Consider the following 23,461-nt stretch of genomic DNA (forward strand, 5'->3'; position numbering starts at 1 on the left):
GAGTAAGGTGAGTGCTCTGATAAGTATTAGTTGCAGTTGAACCCGAGTTAATTGGGTTAGGATGCAAACGATATCAGGGTAGAGGGAAGCTACTTTTATGGGCGGGTAAGCTTCCCTATTCTTGGGAACTTCGCTTTTAATTATGGGTTGCGTGTGTACGGTTTTGGAAATAAAAGTAAAAGTTTATGAAAGCTTGTGTTGTATATCTATATGATTATGATTGTGGAAATGGTACATTTTCTTAGAAGATATTATTATTGAAACGAATATATGTTATGTTATAATGAATTTCATATTTCCACACACTCTTGATAATTTATTATGTCTTACTAAGATGTGTCTCACCCAATTATTTAAATATTTCAAGAAACCGAGATAGTCCCAGTGATAGAGCTCCGAGATAAAGGAGAGCGAACACCTTGGACAGATAGGGTAAGTATTTTGAGTTAGGGAGGTTTGATTCCCCTAGAGGTTTTATGATAGATTTGTATTTATGGATGGTTGGTACTCTGGTATGTGTATTTGCTGTGGTATGTATATACATTAAATGACTTCCGCTGTTAGGGTTGTGTATATGAGTACGATTGTATACCCGGTACCCACTTTTAGGTCGAGTTATATATTGTGGTATCGGAGGTTGACGTGACCGATATGTGATATATGTGTTAATTATATGGACAAAAAATGGTATGAAAAATCGGGCTGTCACATCCTGAACTATGCCATTAGGGACCTCGAAATGATGCTTGCAATGCTCACCCGAATCCTGATTCAAAAATCCTATTTTAATCAAATAAACCCCAAATAACCTACTATTTCAACATTTTCTCAACCTAAAAACTTCAAGTAACCTTTTTAAACCCCCAAACTAGGAATCCTAACCCTTACCTCAACTTTGGAGCGATGTCTGGAAAGCCCAGTTTAGAAATCTACTCCACTAGATGTGTAGAGAATCTCCCCTAGAACATTGTAGCGGTTCCCATTTGTTGATTCAGGATGAATCCGAGCCAGAATGTTGACTTTGGTGTGATCCTAAGAGGGGGTGAATTAGGTTTTAAAACATTTTGACTAAATTAAACATTTATGCCAATTCACCACATATCATATCCCATTCAATATTAAATGCGGGTATGAAAAAGGATTAAGTTAATCGGTTCATGCATACATACGTATCTCATTCAAGGTAAATGTGTGCATGCAACTAAATATAATAGTAAATAAATAGGCATACACATACTGAATTTAAAGTGCAGTAATTTAAATGAGACAAGGAGAGAGAGACATAAGATTTGTTATTGAGGTTTGGCCAAACCAGCCTACGTCCCCACCTTGGACATACCCCCCAAGGATTCCACTATTCCTACTCACTTAAATGGGTGGAGCAGAAGTTGTTACATCCTCTCCTTATGGAGCGAAGAAAACCCCAGTTCAATTTTTGAAATGAATTGAACCAGTCTCACTTATGCAGCTGAGACTCTCCAGTTCAATTCCGAGATGAACTCAACCGGTCTCATTTATGGGGCTGAGACTCCCCAATTCAATTTACGAGCTGAATCCAACCAGTACATTAAAACCATTTTTGTACATGAAAATACTTCTGAAAATATAAGTAGAAATGTACACAATAAAACTCAAAATACATGCACTCTAATATGATATGAGTTATGCTCAGTAGAGTAAGAGTGCCTTTCAAACACATTTGGACCCTAACAACAACATTTTCCAAAAAACATATTTCAATACAAAGTAGGAGAACCTAGGGTTTTGCTCTAAAATAATTTTTGAAAAAAAACAATGTATATATGCTCTTTGATGTGAAGTAAATATGCAATGAAAACTTCAAAGATCAAAATAAATTAAATATTTCTCCAACAAAAATTAGCAATAAAAGGTATTGGAGAAATTAGGATTTATGCTAAAAAGTTGTTTTTGCAATCAACACAATCAAAAATAAATTACCCAAACAAAATGCTCTCTTGTAGAAAATATTCAATGAATGAAAGAAAGAGAGTTGGGAGAGTACAAAGATTTTTGCCTTAAAGAAAAGAGTTTTGCATTGAGAAAATAGTTTGGGGGAACTTTGATTAAGAAATAATTTGAGAGGTTTTAAAGTTAATCAAAGTTGCTAATCTAGAGTAATGAGGGGGTATTTATAGATTTTCTAAAAATTATGACCGTTGGGGACATGCTCGGTATTTTGGAAAAGATTAATTAAAAATTTATGACGTTTGAATCCTTAAAAAATTCTAACTCAAGAAGTTTCGGGTGGCTGAACTTTAGTTCGGTGGCCCAAATAGACTCAGCTCAAAAATCCATGTTTAATGGTTCAGGTGCCTGAGTTTAAGCTCGGTTGGCTGAACAAAAGACAAAAGGTGTATGTCCGCGGTTCGGGTGCCTGAAGCTAAGTTCGATTAACTGAACACAAGTGTTCGATCACCCGAGGCCATTTTGAACGCTAAGTTCGGGCACCCGAGTTGGTGAAAAGGTGTCAAGTCAAGGATTCAGTCACCCGTGGACGGTGCGTTCATATTTGGTTCTGTCGCCTGTAATCAGGTCAACCCATTGACTTCCCAGTGGTTCGGGTGAAGTGTTTTGAACATGACGGGTTCAATCGTATGACCTCTCACAAATTTGCCTATTAAGTTCATTTTAACTTCAATTAATTCCCTTGATATGATAAGTGATATTGTGGACTTTGTGCACAATGTGTAGGAACCTAGAGTCTTTTCAAGTACACCCAAAAACTTGGCGTCGGTCGACCGAAGGGTGCCCTAAAGTCATTCGGTACCTATGGTCAATTTATGGCATTTCTGAGCATACAATACATATCATGCAGATCCATGCATTATTATAGACCAAGATATAAAAATTAAATGCATTACAAATAAAACACAAATGTCTTCTTCCTTCTTCTTTGCTCTTTAACTCCATGGAATACGCCAAATATGAGCTTTAAGACCTGTCTTGGCTTCCATGTTCCCTTAATCTTATGTGTGACCTGAATTATACCTATGACCTGAATTATACCTGTGACTTGAATTATACCTGTTCTGCACTAAAACACACACATAAGACACACTTGTGTTTGTCAGCATCAAAACAGAGATCAGACTTAAAAAACCAACCCGGAATCTTAGAGAGAAGGCAGAGAAAAACGTTTTAGAGAGAAAAAAACTAAGAGAAATGAATTTCTTCGCAGAGAAGCAACCTCAGATCTTGTTATACACAATGTTGCCACATGGATTCATCGATGAACCACATAAGGAAATTCGTCGACGAAACCTAAAATCTGAAATTCGCTCTCTGGGGATATCCTCAGCAACGAGGACAAGAGACTTATCGACAAGGTCTACTGCCTTTTCCCCTAAAATTTCCCTTTTCCCCTCATTATTTATTTTTCTATTCTATTTACTATCTTTTTAATTATTTTAATAGTTGTAATTTTCTAGGTCTCTACATTCTTCCCTCCTTTAGAAATTTTCGTCCTCGAAATTTCGCTAATCTTTCATTTTCAAATTTCTACAGTTTACTAAGTCACTCTATCTCATATAGTTCAGTATATATCACCAAATAAACTTATGCATCATAATTAAATAAAAATATCATTATCTTAAACATAAACTCATATCTGCCCCTTTGGCAATATCTGCCTAGTCCACGATCATCGTGTACACACGTATTCCACCAACGCCACCTCGGAGTACTTGCTAATTTCCCCTAATCTGGTTTGGTGCAGGTGCAGTAGGCGGCACTTCACGATAGTTCTTCCTAATGTGCCCCAGTTTACCACACCTATATCAGTTAGTAGACCCAATTCGACATTCACCCTTATGCCTTTTATTACATTTCTAACATAAAGAGTAAGACAGATTATCTTGATAACCAAAATAACCCCAATTTCCCATCTCCCACCTCAGGCCCACATTACCCTTCCCTCTCTTCCACGATCCTTGACTACCCTCAACTTGAAAATTAGAAGGTGTAGGCCTCTTCCTCTATTTTGTCGGCTCTGTACCGCCTTGAATGCTCTTCTCCAACACCGAAGCCTTGTCCACCAAGTCAGAGAAGTTCTGGACCTGGAACCCTACTACAAGCTTATAAACCCGTCCTCTCAAGCCTTTTTCAAACCTTTTAGCCTTCCTCACCTCGTTCGGGATCAGGAATGGAGCAAAATGTGACAGTTCAATGAACTTAGCCGCTTATTCCCCCACAATCATATTCCCCTGTGTCAAATTAGTAAATTCTTCAATCTTTTCCTCTCTAATAGATAAGGGGAAATACCTATTGAAGAATAGCTCCTTGAATCAATCCCACGTCAGTGCTATCTTTACTAACCTCTGTTCCTCTAGCAGCTTCACAGAAAGCCACCAGCGTTTCACATCCCCTGCCATCTTAAATGCGGCATAGCGAACCTTCTGTTCATCCGTGTAACCAAGTACTTCCAGTATCTTCTGTATTTGCTAAACCTAGTTTTTTGCAATCACTGGATCAGGTCCTCCCTCAAAAATAGGAGGGTTCAACCTCATAAACTACTTGATGCTATAGCCCTAATCTACCACTGGACAACTCTGCTCTCTAGGATCTTTCATCATTTTTGCCCTAACCTATCAAGCTATACCCCGCAACATCGTGGAGGTATCAATGTCCTCTTCACTGGATGTCTCTGAATCATCTCTTCCTTGAACATCTACGTTCTCATCCTTAGGATCCATCCTGCAAATATGACAGAAAGGAGATAAGAATTGCATTATCATAACCCTATCACACAATCATTAATCTAAATCCCAATATACACCCAACTTTTCAATTTAGGACCAATCTCACAGCTCAGAAATGAAATCATCTAAGGTTTATCGTGGCTTTTCTGAGGTCGTCGACTACTTCAGAAAAATAACAGGAAATTGTTGACGTATTTTCGCTTTCGGGCTACAAGACAAAATCCTATACTTCTCAACATCCAACCTACCTATTTCCTATCCTCATTATCACATATTCCTATAATATGGTCTTAATCATCCTTCAGTCTATAGAATCTGAAAACCTAATGCTCTGATACCAAAATGTAATGCCCCAAACCCGAAACTAGGGTCTGGAGCGTTAATTGCAAAACGCCTTTGATACCACCTTGTGACACCCCAAACCCACCAAGTGGGGTCCAGGTGCCACGTGTTCTATTATCTGTAGTGACTCGAAGAATAATAGCATTTTAATAATAAGAGGGAGAGAAAATAGATATAGAAACAGAAGGAGGCTGTAGACTTCGTCGACGAATAAAGGGTTTCGTCGACGAGAAAATACCAAGAGACGGTTCGGGCTTCTCTGAATTTCGTCGACGAATACAGGGCTTCATCGATGAATTTACTGAAGGATTCGTCGACGAAGTGACGTGTCTCGTTGACGAACCTGGCCCTATAAATAGTGGGAACTCGGGATTTTTATCATTTTCACCACGCCTCTCTCTCTCCTCTCTCTTTCTCTACATCTCCCTCTCCCTTCTCTCTTCGATTCCAGCCCCATTAGTCACCGGATCGACGATCCAAAGCTACCACGACGCTCTTGGCAGAGTTCTCTGCAAATCTGTCAGAGCAGATCGTCGGGAAAACAGAGTTGGATTTCATCCCAAATTTAGGGTAAGGCCTTTTAGTCCCTTTTTGGCTTGATGACAGTTATAGGAAATGATATAGGCAGAAAAGTACTGATATTATGTTCTGGAATATATTGGTTTCAGGGTGTTTTGTAGGAGGCCCTGCGGGTGTTAGGCTTGTATTCCCTAGGGGCTTTCCAGTAGTCAAGTAAGGGAAATATGTTATGCTAAGCATTTCTTAAAATATGATATAGTTTATTTAATTATTAAAATTATGTATTTAGTATGGTGTGGCTTGTGAATATGTATATGGTACGGGGATGTGTTTTATGAATTTAGTTTCATGATTTTACAAACTTCCGTATTATGATTATGCAAATTTCAATACCATGATTTTATGGATTTTAGTACCATGATTATACGGATCTCAGTACCATGATTACACGAATATCAGTATTATGATTATGTAGTTTCAGTGTTATGAATATTCAGTTCCCAGTATTACGACATATGAATTACAATATAGTTTATGCAGCATTATGGTTATTACGATTATTTCAGAATCATGGTAAACAGATAGATATATATATATATATATATATATAAATATATTAGATGATATCAGACCCTATTGGACTTGTAGCTCCAGAGCTCAGTACCGTTGCTATAGATATTATGTTACTTTATGAGTGCAACCACCTATTCAGATAATACGTGGTAAGGTCGGCCACCAAGGCCCTTGAAGAGGTTAGGCTCCCCATCCAGATATGGGTTGAGGTGGGCAGGTCGACTGACGGAGTTCAGTGATTTATTCCTGGTTGGCCAGCCAGGGTAAATCCAGCCTACAGGCCACACAACCTTGTCATGAAGGGAGAAGTCATGACACACAGATAGCCACAGGGAATAATTTCAGTTACTATTACATACGTATAAATTTACAGAAACAGGGACCCTACTTATGTACACTAGAAGTACTTTGGATTATAACCTATAAAACTGCTATGTTAAACAACATGGAAAGGGGTGGTGCATTTTATTATTTGTAATGTACTTTTGTATTCAGTTATTCATGTTTATATGAAAACAGATTTCATGATATATAGTAGCTCATTTTCCACACACTAGTAATAACATATTTCTTCTTACTGAGCGTTGGCTCATCCCAATGTTGAAACATTCTTCAGGTGATCCAGGTAGGCGAGTAGATCAGGCTCGTCGATAGAGGGGCTTCAATAGTACCCTGTTAGAGAGTGAGTATCGTTTTTGGAAGCATTTTTGTATAGCCCTCACCAGTTGAGGTTATTTTGGGAACAGTGATATATGTATATTTTGAGATAACATGTTAGCACTCTGGTATTGTACATAAACGTATGTGGATATGTTTATATGATTTCTGCTTCTCGCTGCTTAGGTTAATGATGTGGTATCAGAGTATGTTAATTGTTACAGTATAAAAATAAAAAAAAATCCAGTTTATTAAGCAAGTCGCGACATTATCAGTTACGCAGCGAAAATAATAACAACTCCTCAATAATATACCAGAGTTTCTACATCTATATAATCTAAAAAGTATACACCAACATCCAATATTCATGACATTTACAACTCTTAAAACATAAATATATTACAACCCCAAAAAATTATAACCAAAGTTTATACCCTCTCTCTCTATCAAAAACGTTACAACAGCTCCGACCTCTCTAAGCTCGATCATACAGAGGTCTTAAAAAAGATAAAATTCAACTATCAGGTGAGACACATCTCAGTAAGGATGGAATACATTAAATTAGTGTGTGGCTAACATGAGGTTTGTGTAAAACATATATATATATATAACCTTTCAAATAAGATCACAATTATGAAACAATTTTCTATTCCTACTAAAGCACATACAAGGGATTTTACCAACGAGAGTTCCCAAGGATTGGGGTGATTACCGGCCCATACAAGTAGCACCCCTCAACTCTGATACCTTAAATAACCTACGGTCATAACTAAAGCATATTAGGGCACTTACCTTACTCAGTAAGCCTTCAGGTGATTAGTTTATCTCGTACTCATGCATTCACACAAAGGTATACTAGAAGAAGTTCTCGAGAATAAGGAAGATTAACCACCCATACAAGTAGCTTCCCTTTGCTGTAATACGTTATGCAGCCTAATATGACTACATCTGATACCTATCAGGGCACTCGCCTTTCCCAAAAAGCCCTCAAGCGGATTGTTTACTTCTCCTCAAACACATACTATAATACAATATATAATACATTTCTTTCTTTACTCTGTATCTATTATCCCTGTATTATTCACGTCACATTTCACATTTCACATTCACATTCATATTCCACATTTCTCATTCGTATATTCATGTCTGCTTACACATATTCTGTTTTCATATCATTCCCGTCTACTGTTCTTATAGTTGTTGTTCCCATATTTGCTATTCCATATCTTTTGTTCTCATATTATCAAAGGTTAAAATAACAAATATTCATTTAGAACTCTCTATACCGATGAAAAATTATAGTCATGCTTCCGCCCTGTGATGGGTTGTGTGGCCTGAAGGCTAGACTTAACCCTAGTTAGCCCTCTAGAGTTAAATCAACCACATTCTACAATCTGTAGATCTAATTGGCTGTTCCCATACTAGTCTAGACTTCAGGGGGACCCTACCCTTCCCAGCACAATGAATCATCCCGTCTCCACACTCTATCTAAGACGTGTGGGTGCACTAGCGCTACCATACATATCCGCAACAGTACTATGCCCTTTTCTGGTCCACCAGAGTTCTCCAACCATACATTGTAATTTAACATTATCAAACACATGCAAAATAAATCAAATCACAATTAAATTCTCAATGCCTTTCCAATATTTCCTGCATCTCACACATATAGCATAGTTTAACACAAGAACTTCATTTTACTCATACCACACAATTTAACAACATATTTTATACGTTTACTATAAAATACCCAACCCACATTCCTTATTAATATACTAAAAATATACATTTAATCTCTTACACAATTAAATAGAAAATCTACCATTTTAACTTTTCATTTTCACAAATAATATCTAGTAGCACAGCACTAAGCTCATAAATTTATAATTCAAATGGTCGGCTTTTTAGAATTCACATGAAAATCATATACATATATACATAATATTTCCATTTTTCATCGATTTTTCCTCAAAAATCCTGATTTAATATGTTCCCCTTACCTGACTCCCAAAACTATGCCAATAGAGACCCCCAAATGATGCTTGCGGTGCTCACCCAAATTCTAATTCAAAAACCCTAGTTTAATCAAATAAACCCCAAATAACATACTATTTCAACATTTTCTCAACCAAAAAACTTCAAATAACCATTTTAAACCCCCAAACTAGAAATCCTAACCCTTACCCTCAACTTTGGAAAGATGCCTGGAAAGCCTAGTTTATAAATCTGCTCCACTAGATGTGTAGAGAATCTCCTTTAAAACATCGTAGCGGTTCCTATTTGTTGATTAGGGTTGAATCCACGCCGGAATCTTAGAGAGAATGCAGAGAAAAACATTTTAGAGAGAGAAAAATGATGAGAAATGAATTTCTTCGCAGAGAAGCAACCTCATATCTTCTTATACACAATGTTACCACATGGCTTTGTCGACGATAAGACAAGATTCATCGACAAGAGGATGCATTCGTTGACGAAACCTAAAATCTGAAATTCACTCTCTCGAGATATCTTCGTCGATGAGGGATTGAACTTCGTTGACGATCCCTAGAAGATCACTCGTCGACAAAGACAGGAGATTCGTCGACGAGGTCTACAATCTTTTCCTTTAAAATTTCCCTTTTCCCCTTATTATTTATTTATCTATTCTATTTATTATCTTTCCTAATTATTTTAATAGTTGTAATTTTTCGGGTCTCTACACTCTCCCCTCCTTTAGAAAATTTCATCCTCGAAACTTTGCCAATCATTCATTTCACATTTCTACAATTTACCAAGTCACTATATCTCATACAGTTCAGTATATATCACCAAATAAACTTCTGCATCATAATTAAATAAAATTATCAGAATCTTAAACATAAACTCACACATGCCCCTTTGGCAATATCTACCTCGTCTTGGGTCATCGTGTACACGCGTACTGGACCACCTCCACCTCGGAGTACTTGCTGATTTCCACTCATCTGGTTTGGTGCAAATGCAGTAGGCGGCAGTTCATGATCATTCCTCCTAATGTGCCACGGTTTCCACACCTATAGCAGTTAGGAGTTCCGATCTGACATTCATCCCTATGCTTTTTATCACATTTATAACATAAACAATAAGACAGATTATCCTGATAATCAAAATAACCCCGATCTCCCATCTCCCGCCTCGAGCCCACAGTATCCTTCTCTCTCTTCCATGATCCCTAACTACCCTCAACTTGAAAATTGGAAGGTGCAGGCCTCTTCCTCTATTTTTTCGGCTCTGTATTGCCTTGAATGCTGTTCTCCAACACCGAAGCCTTGTCCACAACGTTAGAGAAGTTCTAAACCCAGAACCCTACTACAAGCTCATAAACCTGTCGTCTCAAGCCTTTTTCAAGCTTTCTGGCCTTCCTCACCTTGTTTGGGATCATGAACGGAGCAAAACACGACAATTTAATGAACTTAGCCACATATTCCCCCACAGTCATATTCCCCTATGTTAGGAATTCAGTATTCAAGTATAACCTAATTTTTCAAACCAATAAACAATTGGTAGAGTTACTTTGATTAAAGATAATCAATATTCCAGCAATTCCCAAATATTGAGCAAGTTCTTAACAATTTAAATAAGCATACACACAATTTTTGTGCTTGCAAGAATGTAAATAGATTGAGGGAAGATAAGAGGAACACTAGATTTTTTACAAGGTTCGGCCAATGGCCTATGTCCTTGCCACAAGAAACACTCTATGAGGATTCCTTTCAAACTTATTTACAAGGCAAAGTTACAAACTCTCTCCGTTAGAGGTGGAGATCCCTCTATAATGAGAACACCATCTCACTAGGCAATGATCCAACAATCCTGAATCGTCAAGAAAACAGAAACAAAGAACAACTTTTGTTTGTACAAGTAGAACTCTCAATTAGAGAAAATTTGTACAATTGAAAATTAGTATACTTCAAACGATAAACAATATAGAAAAATAAAGCTTAGATGAATACCACTAGGGTTCTGATTAGATTTGAAAAATCTCAAAAAAATAGATCAAAAATCAATGGATTGTATCAACAACAACACAACAGTATTTTAGTAAGAATTTCAGTAAGACAACTCTCTGTTTGTAATTCATATGTGCTTGATAGTTGTCTATAATTTGTGAAAATAACAAGTATGAAAACCAAGGAGTAGTTCTCATGGATATAATTATACTTATCATGCTCAAATACCAAATTAAATATTCATGGATACTAATATTCTTTATAAATACCAATGCTAATGTCACTTTATGCACAATTCATGAATACTAAATTATATAGATGCAAGTTTTTCATTTATCCAAGTGATCCATCATAAGCATACATGGTCAAGAATTAATCAAGTCATATGTTTCTAAATCATGCTTAATAACTTTATGCTCAGATTTTCAAAATATAGTGAGCCATAAATCATCAATATATTTTTTTATTGTCTTTAAAGATTTCAAGATACCAATTTCAAGACATACATATGTAGCATATCATATATCATATAAGCATGGAATTATTATGTGCATTGAACTATACTTTTGTTTGGATTGTTCTTGTATTTCTCAAGTATTTTATTTCAAACTCTGTTTAACAGTTTTACCTTCAGTCAGTCAGCTGATCTTATGGTCAATTGGCCGACCTTCCCAATTTTTCTGCTAAGCTTTCTTCTTTATCAAACTACTTATGCAACAAGTTCTATTTGCTTCAAATATTCTTTTCTTTTGATTTCATATAAACATCTAAGCTTCACGCTTTCTAATTTAAGCCTTGTATGATTTATTCATTGATTGAGGCCAACAACTTTCATGAGTTTCAATAAGATAAGCATTAATAAGCTTGAATAATTTTTATCCTCCTTCTCTATTTCAATTTGTTCAATATCTTTGTATGATTTTCCATAGATTCGATATCAATTGAAGTTAAAGGATTTAGTATTTCATCTTAGTACTCATACTTTCTTGGGTCCGAATGGTTTAACAAGTGATGCTTCTTTGATTCTCCAAACTTGTTTTGTTTTCACACCTTTCCTCTTTAATGGACATTCAAATTTAACATGCCCCTTTATATTACATAGAAAACATGTGGTATGTGTGTAGGCATTTGAGAAGGTGCTAGCATAGTCTTTAGAGGCTTTTGTGAAGTATCCTATATAGAGATTCTTTTTCCTTTTATTTTCAATTCCATTGAATCCTATGCCTTTTTTATTTAAAGACATTCTTTGTGAGCCAATCATTTTGTCAAAATTTTCTTTTCATTTAGTAAAATTGTAAATGATTTTGTCTTGATCCTCAATTTCTTTCTTATGATCATAAATTTCAGAATTTTCTACATTTTTACCCTTTTCTTGGTTTTTAGACATCATAGTAATTTTATCCTCTAATTTAGAAATATTTTAGTTTTTCTCATTTTTCATAGAGGTTTGGGATCTCAAGTCTTCTACTTCCTTCATCAATTTTTCATTCTTACTCTCTAATTTCTTGATGTTCAAATCCTCTTCATTTTCAGTAAGACTTTTAGATTCTAATTCAGTCATCACAACTTCATTTTTATTTTCTATTTTCTTGATTTTTAAGTATTTTTCCTTTTCAGCAAGTTTGACGGATTCTAATTCTTTCATCACTCCTTCATTCTTATTTTTCAATTATGTGTATCGTTTAGTCATATTAACTAACATCTTATGCACCTTGAATAAATTATTTTGTAACTTTTCATAAGATAGCATGCTTTCATCATTGGATTCATTAGATGAATCACTACATGAACTATTTAAGGATTTGGATGAGGAGCTTTCCTCATTGTCCCAAGCCATATAACAAGTATAAGCAACCTCTTGGTCACTTGATTCATTATCGGAACTACTTGTACTCAAATTGTCCCGAGTAGTGGCTTCATAGCCTTTTTCTTTTTATTTTTAGAATCTTAAGTAGTGGACATTTTGGTTTTATGTATCCATCCTTCTTGCAATTATAATATGTGGGGATTTTATTATTTGATTTCTTTGTATTGATTTCTTCTTCATCTGATTCGGAATTTTGGATTCTTCTTTTGAATTTGTTATTTCTTCTAAGAATTCTTGCTCATTTCTTATATATATAAGCTAGTTCATCTTCATCAATTTCATCTTTATCTTCATCACTAGGGTTTTTGTTTGAAGTTTTAAAGATTATAAATTCTTGGGCTTTAGTTTTTCCATTCCTTTCATTCATTGACATTTCATATGTGAGGAGAGAACCTATAAGTTCATCTAAGGAGGTGTTTTTCAAATTTTGTCCTTCCGTTATTGCAGTAGCTTTAGGTTCCCATATAAGTGGCAGTCCTCTAAGAATTTTTCTAATCATTTCATAGGTGCTGTAAGTTTTTCCTTGTGTATTGAGAGAGTTAATTATGTGGGTGAACCTAGTGTACATGTTTGTAATTGATTCATCCGAGTTCATCCTAAAATCTTCACACTCGCTTGTGAGCATGTCTATTCTACTATCTCTTACATCAATAGTTCCTTCATAAGTAACTTCTAATTCATCCCAAATCTCTTTGGTTGATTTGCAAGCCATGACCCTATTGAATTCATTAATATCTAGAGCACAATACAATACATTCATAGTGCTAGAATTTACTTGTAACATCCTATGGTCATTGTTGGTCCATTCTTTTTCTTCTTTGGGTATTTCCTTGTCATCTACTATTTTAGCAGGAATTAAGTTACCATGTGTGACAACCTTCCAAGCTTTCCAATCCATGGTTTGTAAATATATTATCATCCTTTGTTTCCAAAATGTATAATTTAAACCACAAAAGATGAGAGGCCTAGTTGAGGATTAACCCTCTCCAAAGGGAGCTATGCCTATGTGTGCCATCTAAATCTTTATGTAGCTACTAGTTAGGATTTGCTACAACCCCACTCTGATACCAATTGAAAACCAAAGTGTAGTCTCAAGAGGGGGGTGAATTGGATTTAAAAATTTCTTTTAATTCTTTTCAAGAAGCCTTAACCTCTTTTAATTCTTTTTAATGAATTCTTTAACCTAATTGAATTCTTTCAATGAATTCTTGATTTCTTGTTGATTTATCAAATACACAATAAATACTTAAAATAATATTCAATCCACAACCATATACCAACAAAGTACTTAACCAATCAATCAACCAAACCAATCAATTTTTCAATCATCCACAATATTCAAACTAAGATATAACATTCAGCTTCTGTTTCTTTGCAGCCCTGTATATATGAAAGTTTAATTCAAGCCCCGTGGTTAATGCAAACCCTGTGATAATGAATTTGCTTTCTAATGAAGTGCAATATAAAATCCAATATTCTTTCCAACAACTTAGATGTTAAATAAACTTTCAGTTTAAAGAGTCTTTGGGTGTTTCACTAATTAAAATACTCCTTTACGGTTTTCGCAAAGTATGGATCAACCAACATACTCCCTTTCGGTTTCCGCAATCCCAAAAACAAATTAAGCTTAAGTTTATTTAATATCAAATCCTCGTAGTGTATATGATTAAGGAATTTAAAACATCTACGTAGTTCGTATATGCTGAAATAAATAGAGTAAAAGAAAGAGAGAGTGAGACCACAATTTTTACGAGGTTTGGCTCATCCCCAACCTACGTCCTCGCCTTTGGCAAATCACCAAAGGATTTACTAAAACTAGTTCCTTTTCCGAGTGAAACAACACCGTTACACACTCCTTCAGTAGGCTAGAGCCCGCCAATCTAAGTGATATCCCCTCACTCGGTCACTCCTTCAATTAGGCTAGAGCAGAACCTCTCTAAGCGATACCCCACGCTTAGCCAAGGATCCAAACACCTCAAATCATCCAAGAACTACAAGAAATATGAAGTAAACACTGCGTACAAGAGCACTCTCAAATAGAGTTGATTAGTACAAAATTCAGCATTATGTACTTCAATAATTTAAATACCAATATGAAATAGAATAGAAGCTCAAGTGTAGAGATCACCAAGGGTTCTTTAGTGATTGATAAAACTCAGTATGAGAATTTAGATGATTTCCCCCAATAAGAGTATGAGCAATAAAGAACTTTAAGAAAGATTGAGAGATTGAATACAAGTTTGCTGTATAATTGTTTGGATATTAATTTCTTGGGGTTAAGTGAATATTTATAGACTTTTTAGGATTAGTTTCCTTGTTCCCTAAGCTACTTGGAGTTTCCACCAAGTTTTTATAACGTTCATATTTGAAAAATTAATTTTTAAAATTTTCCCATTTGAGTTTACAAATTTAAAATCTCGTGGAGTCATGTCGGCTGGACAAGCGACTGGGTAGTGTATTTCTCAAGGTCAGTTGGCTGGACAGACGGCTGAGGCCTTTCTGTCTACTAGAAATAAATTCAATTAATTTGTCAGTTGGCTGGCTTGACCATGTTAAAAAATGTCAGTCGACTGGGTGTGTCAGTCAGCTGACTGATCTCAATGCAAACTATCAGTCGGCTGGGCAGTTATTCAACCATTGTATTCTTGTCAGTCGGCTGGCCAATCTCAGTATGTTCTGGTTAGTCGGCTGACCAATCCATTTTCTAAAAATATTTTATTTTTCATTTTTAAACCCTTTTATTATTTAAAAGACTTAAATATAACTTGTCCAATACATTTTTTGGGGTTTTAAAAATCTGGTCTCTAATTCAACCCTAAAAGAGCTTCAAAAATATTTCAATAGATATTTAAAATATGAAGCACTTACATAAAGACTTCTAAGACTTTGAACATTCTTGTCGCTTGAGTTTTCATGCTTGTCTTTTCTTTGAGCTTTCTTTTACTTTACTTTCTTTTGCCTCTCTTGCTTTTCTTCAAGCCTTGATATTCTTTCAAGCTCTCTCTCTCATATACTTTAAGTTTTAAAAATATCATCTTAAGACATGCTTTTGACCTTCCTAGAGCCTATAACTCTCAAAAGTCAAAACATGAAAATTGTAGAGAATGTTCTCAGCTTTCCACATCATTTTGAATCATAATCGAAACTTGGATGAGAAAGTTATGCCCATATTACGAAGTAATGTCGAAATAGTCCATAAAAACAACGTATGATAACTTCACGTCCAATTTCGACCTTGATGCAGTTAGTATTTCTCAAAACGTAAAACATGAAAGTTGTAAAGGGTTCTCTTAGATTTTTATATCATTTTGAATCATGTGAATCAGAGGTTAGTTGTGAGAGTTACAAATAGATTACGAAGTAGTGTTGAAAATGATCTCTCTTTGTGTGCATGGCTCGGCTTTCGAAAATTATTCTTTAAATGTCTACGAAAATCACGGATGCTCATGGTCTTGATTTGAATTTTGCCTCATGTTTTGAGTACCTGATTAAGTTAACCATCTAATAGATTAAGTTAACCTTCTAGGCCGGTTCTATATTTAGTCCTTGATTATCTCCTCCAACTTAGCAAATTTTGTTATGCCAAGCTCAACTTGGATTTGAGTACCATATTGTAATGGTCGTGGGTGCAACTCTCGTGAGGTATTGTGCACTTTGGTCCACTGGTCTCAAGTCTTTGTCCTACAAAAGGTGTCTCATTTAATTAGGATTCAACCCTCCTTATAAACTCAAGAACTCCCTAGTACACATCTAATATGAGGTCATGAGACATAGTGATCAATAAAAGAGCTATGTGGATACTAATTATCATATAAAAAATGAATAAAATTATGAGATCCTACAATGAATATCTTATAAAAGGATAAGCAGCATGTTTGAGCTTCATTAGTAGGGCCTACATGTAATTTGGTGGGATTATCTATTTGAAATAATTTCATTGGATGCATGAGGGGAGCCTTACTAGAGGACCATATTAGCCCTCCAAGAGAACCTAATTTTCTCTCGCAAAGAGAAAGGGCCTCTTGTCAATATTGATCCATGAATTCAATTACTTTTATCTTAATAGTTTGATTAGTTTTCATTTTCAAGATTTTTCCCCCTCTTATAATTGCTTATTTAGTTACCATATATGAAACATACTATTCTTGCTTTTGTTTAAGACAGGCAACCCTAAACCCAAGTCCCTGATTTCATTCCTAATTTGCTTGTATTTCTAAAGGAGCTTATATATTATGATAATTAAAATAATATAACTAAAAAAGGAATATTATTAGGCTTTTGATTTGGACCATATATATATATATATATATATATATATATTCCTTTTATTTATATTTCCTTTTTTACTCAAATCTTTTTAGCTATACATATTATGTACACGTTAAATTCTTAGGAAATCAATTTAGGTAGCAAGTAAGTTTTGCATAAAAATAGAACATTGTAACGTGATTAATGATTCGGCAACCATTTAGGCAAAGTAATTAAAAATAATAAATTGAGAACAGCATTTAGTATCAGTAGTTAATAACAAACACGTGCACGGAAGTCTCCGCATGGACGGAAGTCGCGAGGCGGCCACATCAACTGCCCCCTCCGCCTCCCCTGAAGTTAATTTATATAATATTTAATTAATTATCCCCACTCATCTAACATTTTATAGCCACCATTTATATATTTTTTAATTTTATTATAGAACATAATATATGTAGCTCCTATTAGTTGCCAAGAAAGAATGAATAATATTCTAAATTGTAATTAATTAAATATATCATATTTAAGTTGGCATCGGGTTAAGGTGTTGCAATACAAAGTTTTTTTTTTTTTTTAAATAGACATTTAAATTATGATCGGACCCTTTTATTATTAAAAAAATTTACATACAATAATTTCCCAATTAATTGGTATATATGAATTTTATTTATTTATTTATTCATCTTTTTTGCATATGCAATAAAAGAGAAATAGCCAAAAAGTAAACGAAAGAAAGTCAACATTCAACTTTCAACACCTTGAGAAGATTTAGTTCTCATGACATTTTTCTTCTCTTTAAATTGGCTTAAACCCAATTCAACAGCCACGCATTCAACAAACCACAACAACAAAACCCAAGCAAAAATAAGAAGACCGGCCAGCCACCGCTCTCCAGCCCAGCTCCTCCACTCTGGGCGGCGGCGCACCGCCTGGTAATCACCATGAACTTCGATGACCACCATGACGACGACGAACCCTTCTTTCACCACCGGAACTCATACGACCTCAACAGCAAGATCATGCTCTCAGCCATCATCTCCCTGTCCGTCGTCGTTCTAGTCGTTATCGCACTCCACGTCTACGCAAGATTCGCCCTCCGCCGACAAGCCCGCCGCCGCAGCGCCACCCATCACGCAGGACTTGTCTTGGCTCATCACGCAAATCACTCCCCGGAGTCGCCCAGCGCCGGCCTCGAACCGGCGATCATCGCCGCGCTCCCGACCTTCCCTGCGAAGAAATACGACGGCGGCCGCCAGGTCGGCGGAGAGTGCGCCGTCTGCCTGAGCGTTGTAGAGGAGGAAGAAATCGTTAGGCTTCTGCCAAACTGCAAGCACGCGTTCCACAAGGACTGCATCGACACCTGGTTGCGGTCCAACCCCACGTGTCCCGTGTGCCGGGGCAACGCCAAACCGCGGTTGGAGCCGGAGTCTCGTGAGTCGCCTGCCCGGTTTGCGGTTGCGGTTGCACCCAGCGCCCCGACGCCGCGGCGGTTGGAGCGGGCGAGCTCGACGTTGTGTGGCGTAGAAGCGACGTCGTCGGAGGGTGGAGCGGTGCAAAACTTGTCGGGGAAAGCTGGTGGGTCGAGTTCGAGATTGGGTTCGTTCCGGAGGATGTTGAGTTGGGAAATATCGTCGAGAAGCATTCAAACCACCCATGGGCAAGAAGACGGTAATGTTGAAGACTTAGAGAGGCAATAGGTACAGCAATTTTCTTCGTTATTGTAAATTTTAATTCCTTCACACAATTTTTATTTTTATTTTTTACATAAAATTTTCGAAACGTGTTAGGCATGTAAGACTTTGTGTTCGCTTTAGGCCAAGGGTCCGAGTACAAAGTCGAAAAAGTAATTTTTTTTTGTTTTTTAATTTTTAGTTTTGAAAATGGTGAGTGGAATTAGTATTAAGCTGAAATGGTTACTTAATACAGACGATAAGAATGGTATAGATATATTTCTTTGTATTTTGGAAAGAGTGAGATACTCTGTATTTCTTATAATAAATAATAATATGGTGGACGGTGCAAAATTAATTAATGAGCATTTAATTGGTAATCTAAGTTGATAATGGGTGATTAATTAAGTACATATGATAAAAAGTTATGGAGTAGGTGCAGCGCATGTGAACGCCCCAAGATGCTTGCAATGGTTATTATTTTTTTATGTTTGAACACTAATAAGGAATATGTTGACAAGTCATCAGTTCACGCTGAAATTTCCTTTGCATAAATTCAAAACGGGGAATTGGAATCAAATCAGTCCGTACGCAGAACTCACGTTGAAATTTCCTTTTTCCATTCCGCCGTCCTGTCATAGAAAAAGGAGATTGTTCAATCTCTCAAAAAATCAACTTCATTGAATATGGTTGGCGTTAAGGTCGCAGTGTTCTTGTGATCTTAACACATGATTTTGGCATGTAATTATAAACTAAGAGGTATGATACATTAACCAAGAGGTATGATACATTAATCTGGATGCTACTTTACGGCTGTCATGGGGTTAATTTGATTATATTTCTATAATATTATGGTTCGCTACAAAAAAAATTGATTTTTAATAACGAAATTATTAGCTATAGATTCAATTTTGTAACTAAAAGTGGGTATTAATGACGATTTTAGTAACCGTTACTAATACCGCACTATTAGTGACGAAATGAATTTGTCATTAATAATTTCATCACTAAAAACCGAAAAAAAAAATCTCGAGAAATCATTTTTCGCGCATAAATTATCTTGGAAAAATATTAGCGACGATTTCTACGGTATTAGTGACGAATTAAATCCTTCACTAAAAGATATTCATTAGTGACGATTAAATAAGTGTCACTACTATTATTTTTAAAAAAATAAGAATTTTTGTTTAAGAATATTAGTGATGAATATACAAATTTGTCACTATTGACTCATTATTAGTGACGAATTTGAGAACTGTCACTAATACTTCCCTTATTTAAAAATAAATAAAAAAATATAATTCAGAGTATTAGTGACGAATATGTATATTCATCACTATTGGCCTCTTACTAGTGACGGATTTGAGAACCGTCACTAATACTTCCCTTCTTTTAAAATAAATAAAAAATTTTGATACAGAGTACTAGACACGGATCTGGGACAGTCACTACTATTATTTTATTTAAAAAAAATTAAAAAATTTAGAAGTAGAGTATTAGTGACGAATCTGGTCATTCGTCACTACTAGGTTGTTATTAGTAACGGATATAAAACCATCACTATTGCACTTTTATTTTTAAAAAAAATAAAAAAATTTAGAATGTGAGTATTAGTGACGAAACTGATCATTCGTCACTACTAGATTGTTACTAGTGACGGATGTGGGACCGTCACTACTGCTTTTTTATTTAAAACAAATTAAAAAAATTTAGAAGTAGAGTATTAGTGTCAAATCTAGTTATTCGTCACTACTAGATCGTTATTAGTGACGGATATGAGATCATCACTGCTGTATTTTTATTTAAAAATAAAAATAAAAATTTAAAGGGCGAGTATTAGTGATGAATTTTGACATTTGTCACTACTAGACTGTTATTAGCGACGGATTTGGGAACGTCACTACTACCCTTTTATTTAAAAATAAAATAAAAATTAGAAGGCGAGTATTAGTGGCGATTGGAATATTCGTCACTATTAGTCCTTTAGTAGTGACCGTTTGGAAGTTTCGTCACTACTAGTTCTTTTATTTAAAAAAAGAATTAATTCATTTCACACTAGTAGTGACGGTTATAGGATTCGTCACTACTATTTCTTTTATTTATCGGGTTTCACCCCAATCTTTCTCTTTTCCCTCCTTTCCCTTATCTCTTTCCCGCTCCTCTCCCGATCCTCCCCTTCGGATTCTCCTCTCTCCTTCGCAACGCCATCGTCATTCGTCGCAGCCCGAGGGCCTGTCGCCGTTCGCAGACCATTGCAACTCAAGAGCCCATCGTTGTTTATTCACTAACCATCGCAGCCGAGGGCCCGTCGCCGTTCGTTCATAGAACCCGTCGCCATCGCAGCCCCTCGCCTTCGCCTTCACCAGGGAGGTCAGTATTTTTTCTCCATATTTTTATTATAGTTTAAATTGGAAGAGGAAACTAAACCTAAACCCACCCAAAATTCCCTAAAAATGAAAATTATTGTTATAAATGTACTGCTTTGAGGTTTCTTTTTTGTTCGAGCTGAGTATTATATTTTTTGTTTTCTAAAAAAATGTGTTGTCCTTTTGAAAATAAAAAATTCCAATGTGTGTTTTAGCTAGCCTTGTCCTTGTAAAATCAGCATGTGATGATTTAATATTAAGAATCTACACATTTAATTTCATTTATAGTGCTAAAAGTCAGCACATTCAAGTGAATATAAAATGTTGAAAATCAACTTATTTATGTTATTCTCTAATGTTGTAAGATGAGGACTGTTTAGATCCACCAAATGGACAGTTTAGACCAAATGGACAGTTTTGGAAGTTGTATTTACATTGTTGTCATCGTTCACGCCTTTGTGAATTGTCATTATATATTTCGAGCACATCTCTACTTGTGTTCTCTGGGTGCATAGTGGGACATCGTTACAATTTTGTTAGTGATGGAAAACTAGCAACATATTTACTTCCCCATCTGGTGTACTTGGAGAGTCATGGGGAGATGCTGCCGAAATTTATAATGACTACGACGAAGGAATTTGAGCAATTGATCACAATGTAAATGCAACATTCCTGAATGGGATAGAATCCGTACCCTTTAGAGTATGATGGTTGATTATAGGATTCACGATGCATGCATTATAAACATTACGATAATATAATGAATACCATTTACTTGAACAAGTTATAGGGTAATTAATGAACATGGATAAGAGTTGGATGAACGTTGGATGAATGCTCGGGGTAGGTTTTTGTCAGAATTCGTGAAAGGAGTACATGATTTCATAGAGTTCGCGCGTCCTCGTGCAAATAAAGTTAGTAGAATAAGGTGTCCTTACAAAAAATTCCAAAACATAACATTCAAACACATTGAGTTGGTCCATTCACATTTATTAGACTTTGGAATGGAGAAAAGGTACACAACATGGGCGTTCCACGGTGATGATTACGCAGTTCATAGTGATGATGATAACGATGAAGATGAGGGGGCAAATATAGTAGGTGGTGATACATGTTCGAAAGGGTTAATTGAAATGTTAAGTGACTTGCAAAGGGAGATAGCAGTGGACGCGGGCAATGTCGGTGTGTCGCATACTAGTGATGAATCGACTTCAGCAGGTACCATACCTTGTGATCCTAGTACGTTGAATCGACTCGGTAAACCATTTGCTAATCTTATAAGGGATGCACGAGTGCCCCTATATCCAAACTGTAAAAAGTTCTCAAAATTAGAGTTTCAGATAAAGTTGCTTCATGTAAGGACAATGCATGGGTTATCTCAGAGTGCATTCAACATGCATTTAAGCCTCATTAAAGTGGCATTGTCTGATGGTGAAACACTTCCGAAGTCTTTTTATGAGGCGAAGACATACATGCGTGAATTGGGTCTTGGTTATACTCTAATACATGCGTGTAGGTATGATTGTACACTCTTTTATGGTGAACATGAAAATGCGAACAAATGCCCAGAATGTAGTGAACCAAGCTATACAACTAATTAGAAGAAGGGTAAAATGATCCCAAAAAAGGTTTTGCGATATTGTCCATTAATCCCGCGACTGCAACAATTGTATATGTTTAAAAAGACTGCTACAAATATGAGATGGCATCAAGAGAAACGTCTTCAAGATGGAAACACCCTTAGTCATCTAGTGGACTCCGAAGCTTGGGTCGATTTTGATAAAATGCATCTATGGTTTGCTAGTGATCCTCGCAACATCAGACTTGGCCTTGCTTCAAATGGGTTTAATCCTTTCGATAACATGAGCAACCCGTATAGCATGTGGTCAGTTATAATGACACCATACAATATACCATCATGGAGTTGTATGAACGAACCTTTCATTTATATGTCTCTACTCATTCCCAAACTGAGGGCACCTAGTAATGATATTGATGTTTACCTACGTCCGTTAAATGACGAGTTGAAAGAACTATGGGAAAAAGGGGTGGAGACATTCGATGTGGAAACCGGGACAACATTTTGGATGCATGCTGCAGTGTTGTGGACAATTAATGATTTCCTCGCTTACGACAACTTGTTAGGTTGGAGCACAAAAGGTTACTTAGCATGCCCAGTATGTAATAAGGATGCTGGGTTCTTATCCTTGAAGCATGACCACAAGTTATGCTTTATGTGTCATCATCGTTTTCTACGAACTGGACATCCTTGGAGGACTCGTGGCGTCAAAAGCTTTAATGGAAAACCTGAACGAAGGTCGCAACCAAAGTGACTAAATGGGGGAGATATTAAACCAGCTCAGGTTGATTGAAGATGTGAAATTTGGGAAGCCACCGACTAGTAGAAAAAGAAAATGCGCTGAGCGAGAATTGAATTGGACAAAGAAAAGCATCTTCTTCGAGTTGCCATACTGGAAAGATCTTCCACTACGCCACAATTTGGATGTCATGCACATCGAAAAGAATATTT

At 36.0% G+C, this 23,461-nt stretch overlaps 1 protein-coding gene across 1 annotated transcript; it reads left to right on the forward strand.

Annotated features, from left to right (window-relative positions):
* Positions 1-17,698: 17,698 nt before the first annotated feature.
* On the forward strand, positions 17,699-18,894 carry LOC131149275 (E3 ubiquitin-protein ligase ATL41-like). Its single transcript, XM_058099587.1, has one exon. The coding sequence runs from the start codon at positions 17,837-17,839 to the stop codon at positions 18,590-18,592; it is 756 nt and encodes a 251-aa protein (XP_057955570.1). The 5' UTR covers positions 17,699-17,836; the 3' UTR covers positions 18,593-18,894.
* Positions 18,895-23,461: the final 4,567 nt, after the last annotated feature.

Source organism: Malania oleifera, chromosome 2 (genome assembly GCF_029873635.1).
Source record: "Malania oleifera isolate guangnan ecotype guangnan chromosome 2, ASM2987363v1, whole genome shotgun sequence".
NCBI classification, from domain to species: Eukaryota; Viridiplantae; Streptophyta; class Magnoliopsida; order Santalales; family Ximeniaceae; genus Malania; species Malania oleifera.

Bases quoted from the DNA above. Each gene is read 5' to 3' on its own strand.
- LOC131149275 (XM_058099587.1), top strand. From the start codon at position 17,837: ATGAACTTCGATGACCACCATGACGACGACGAACCCTTCTTTCACCAC.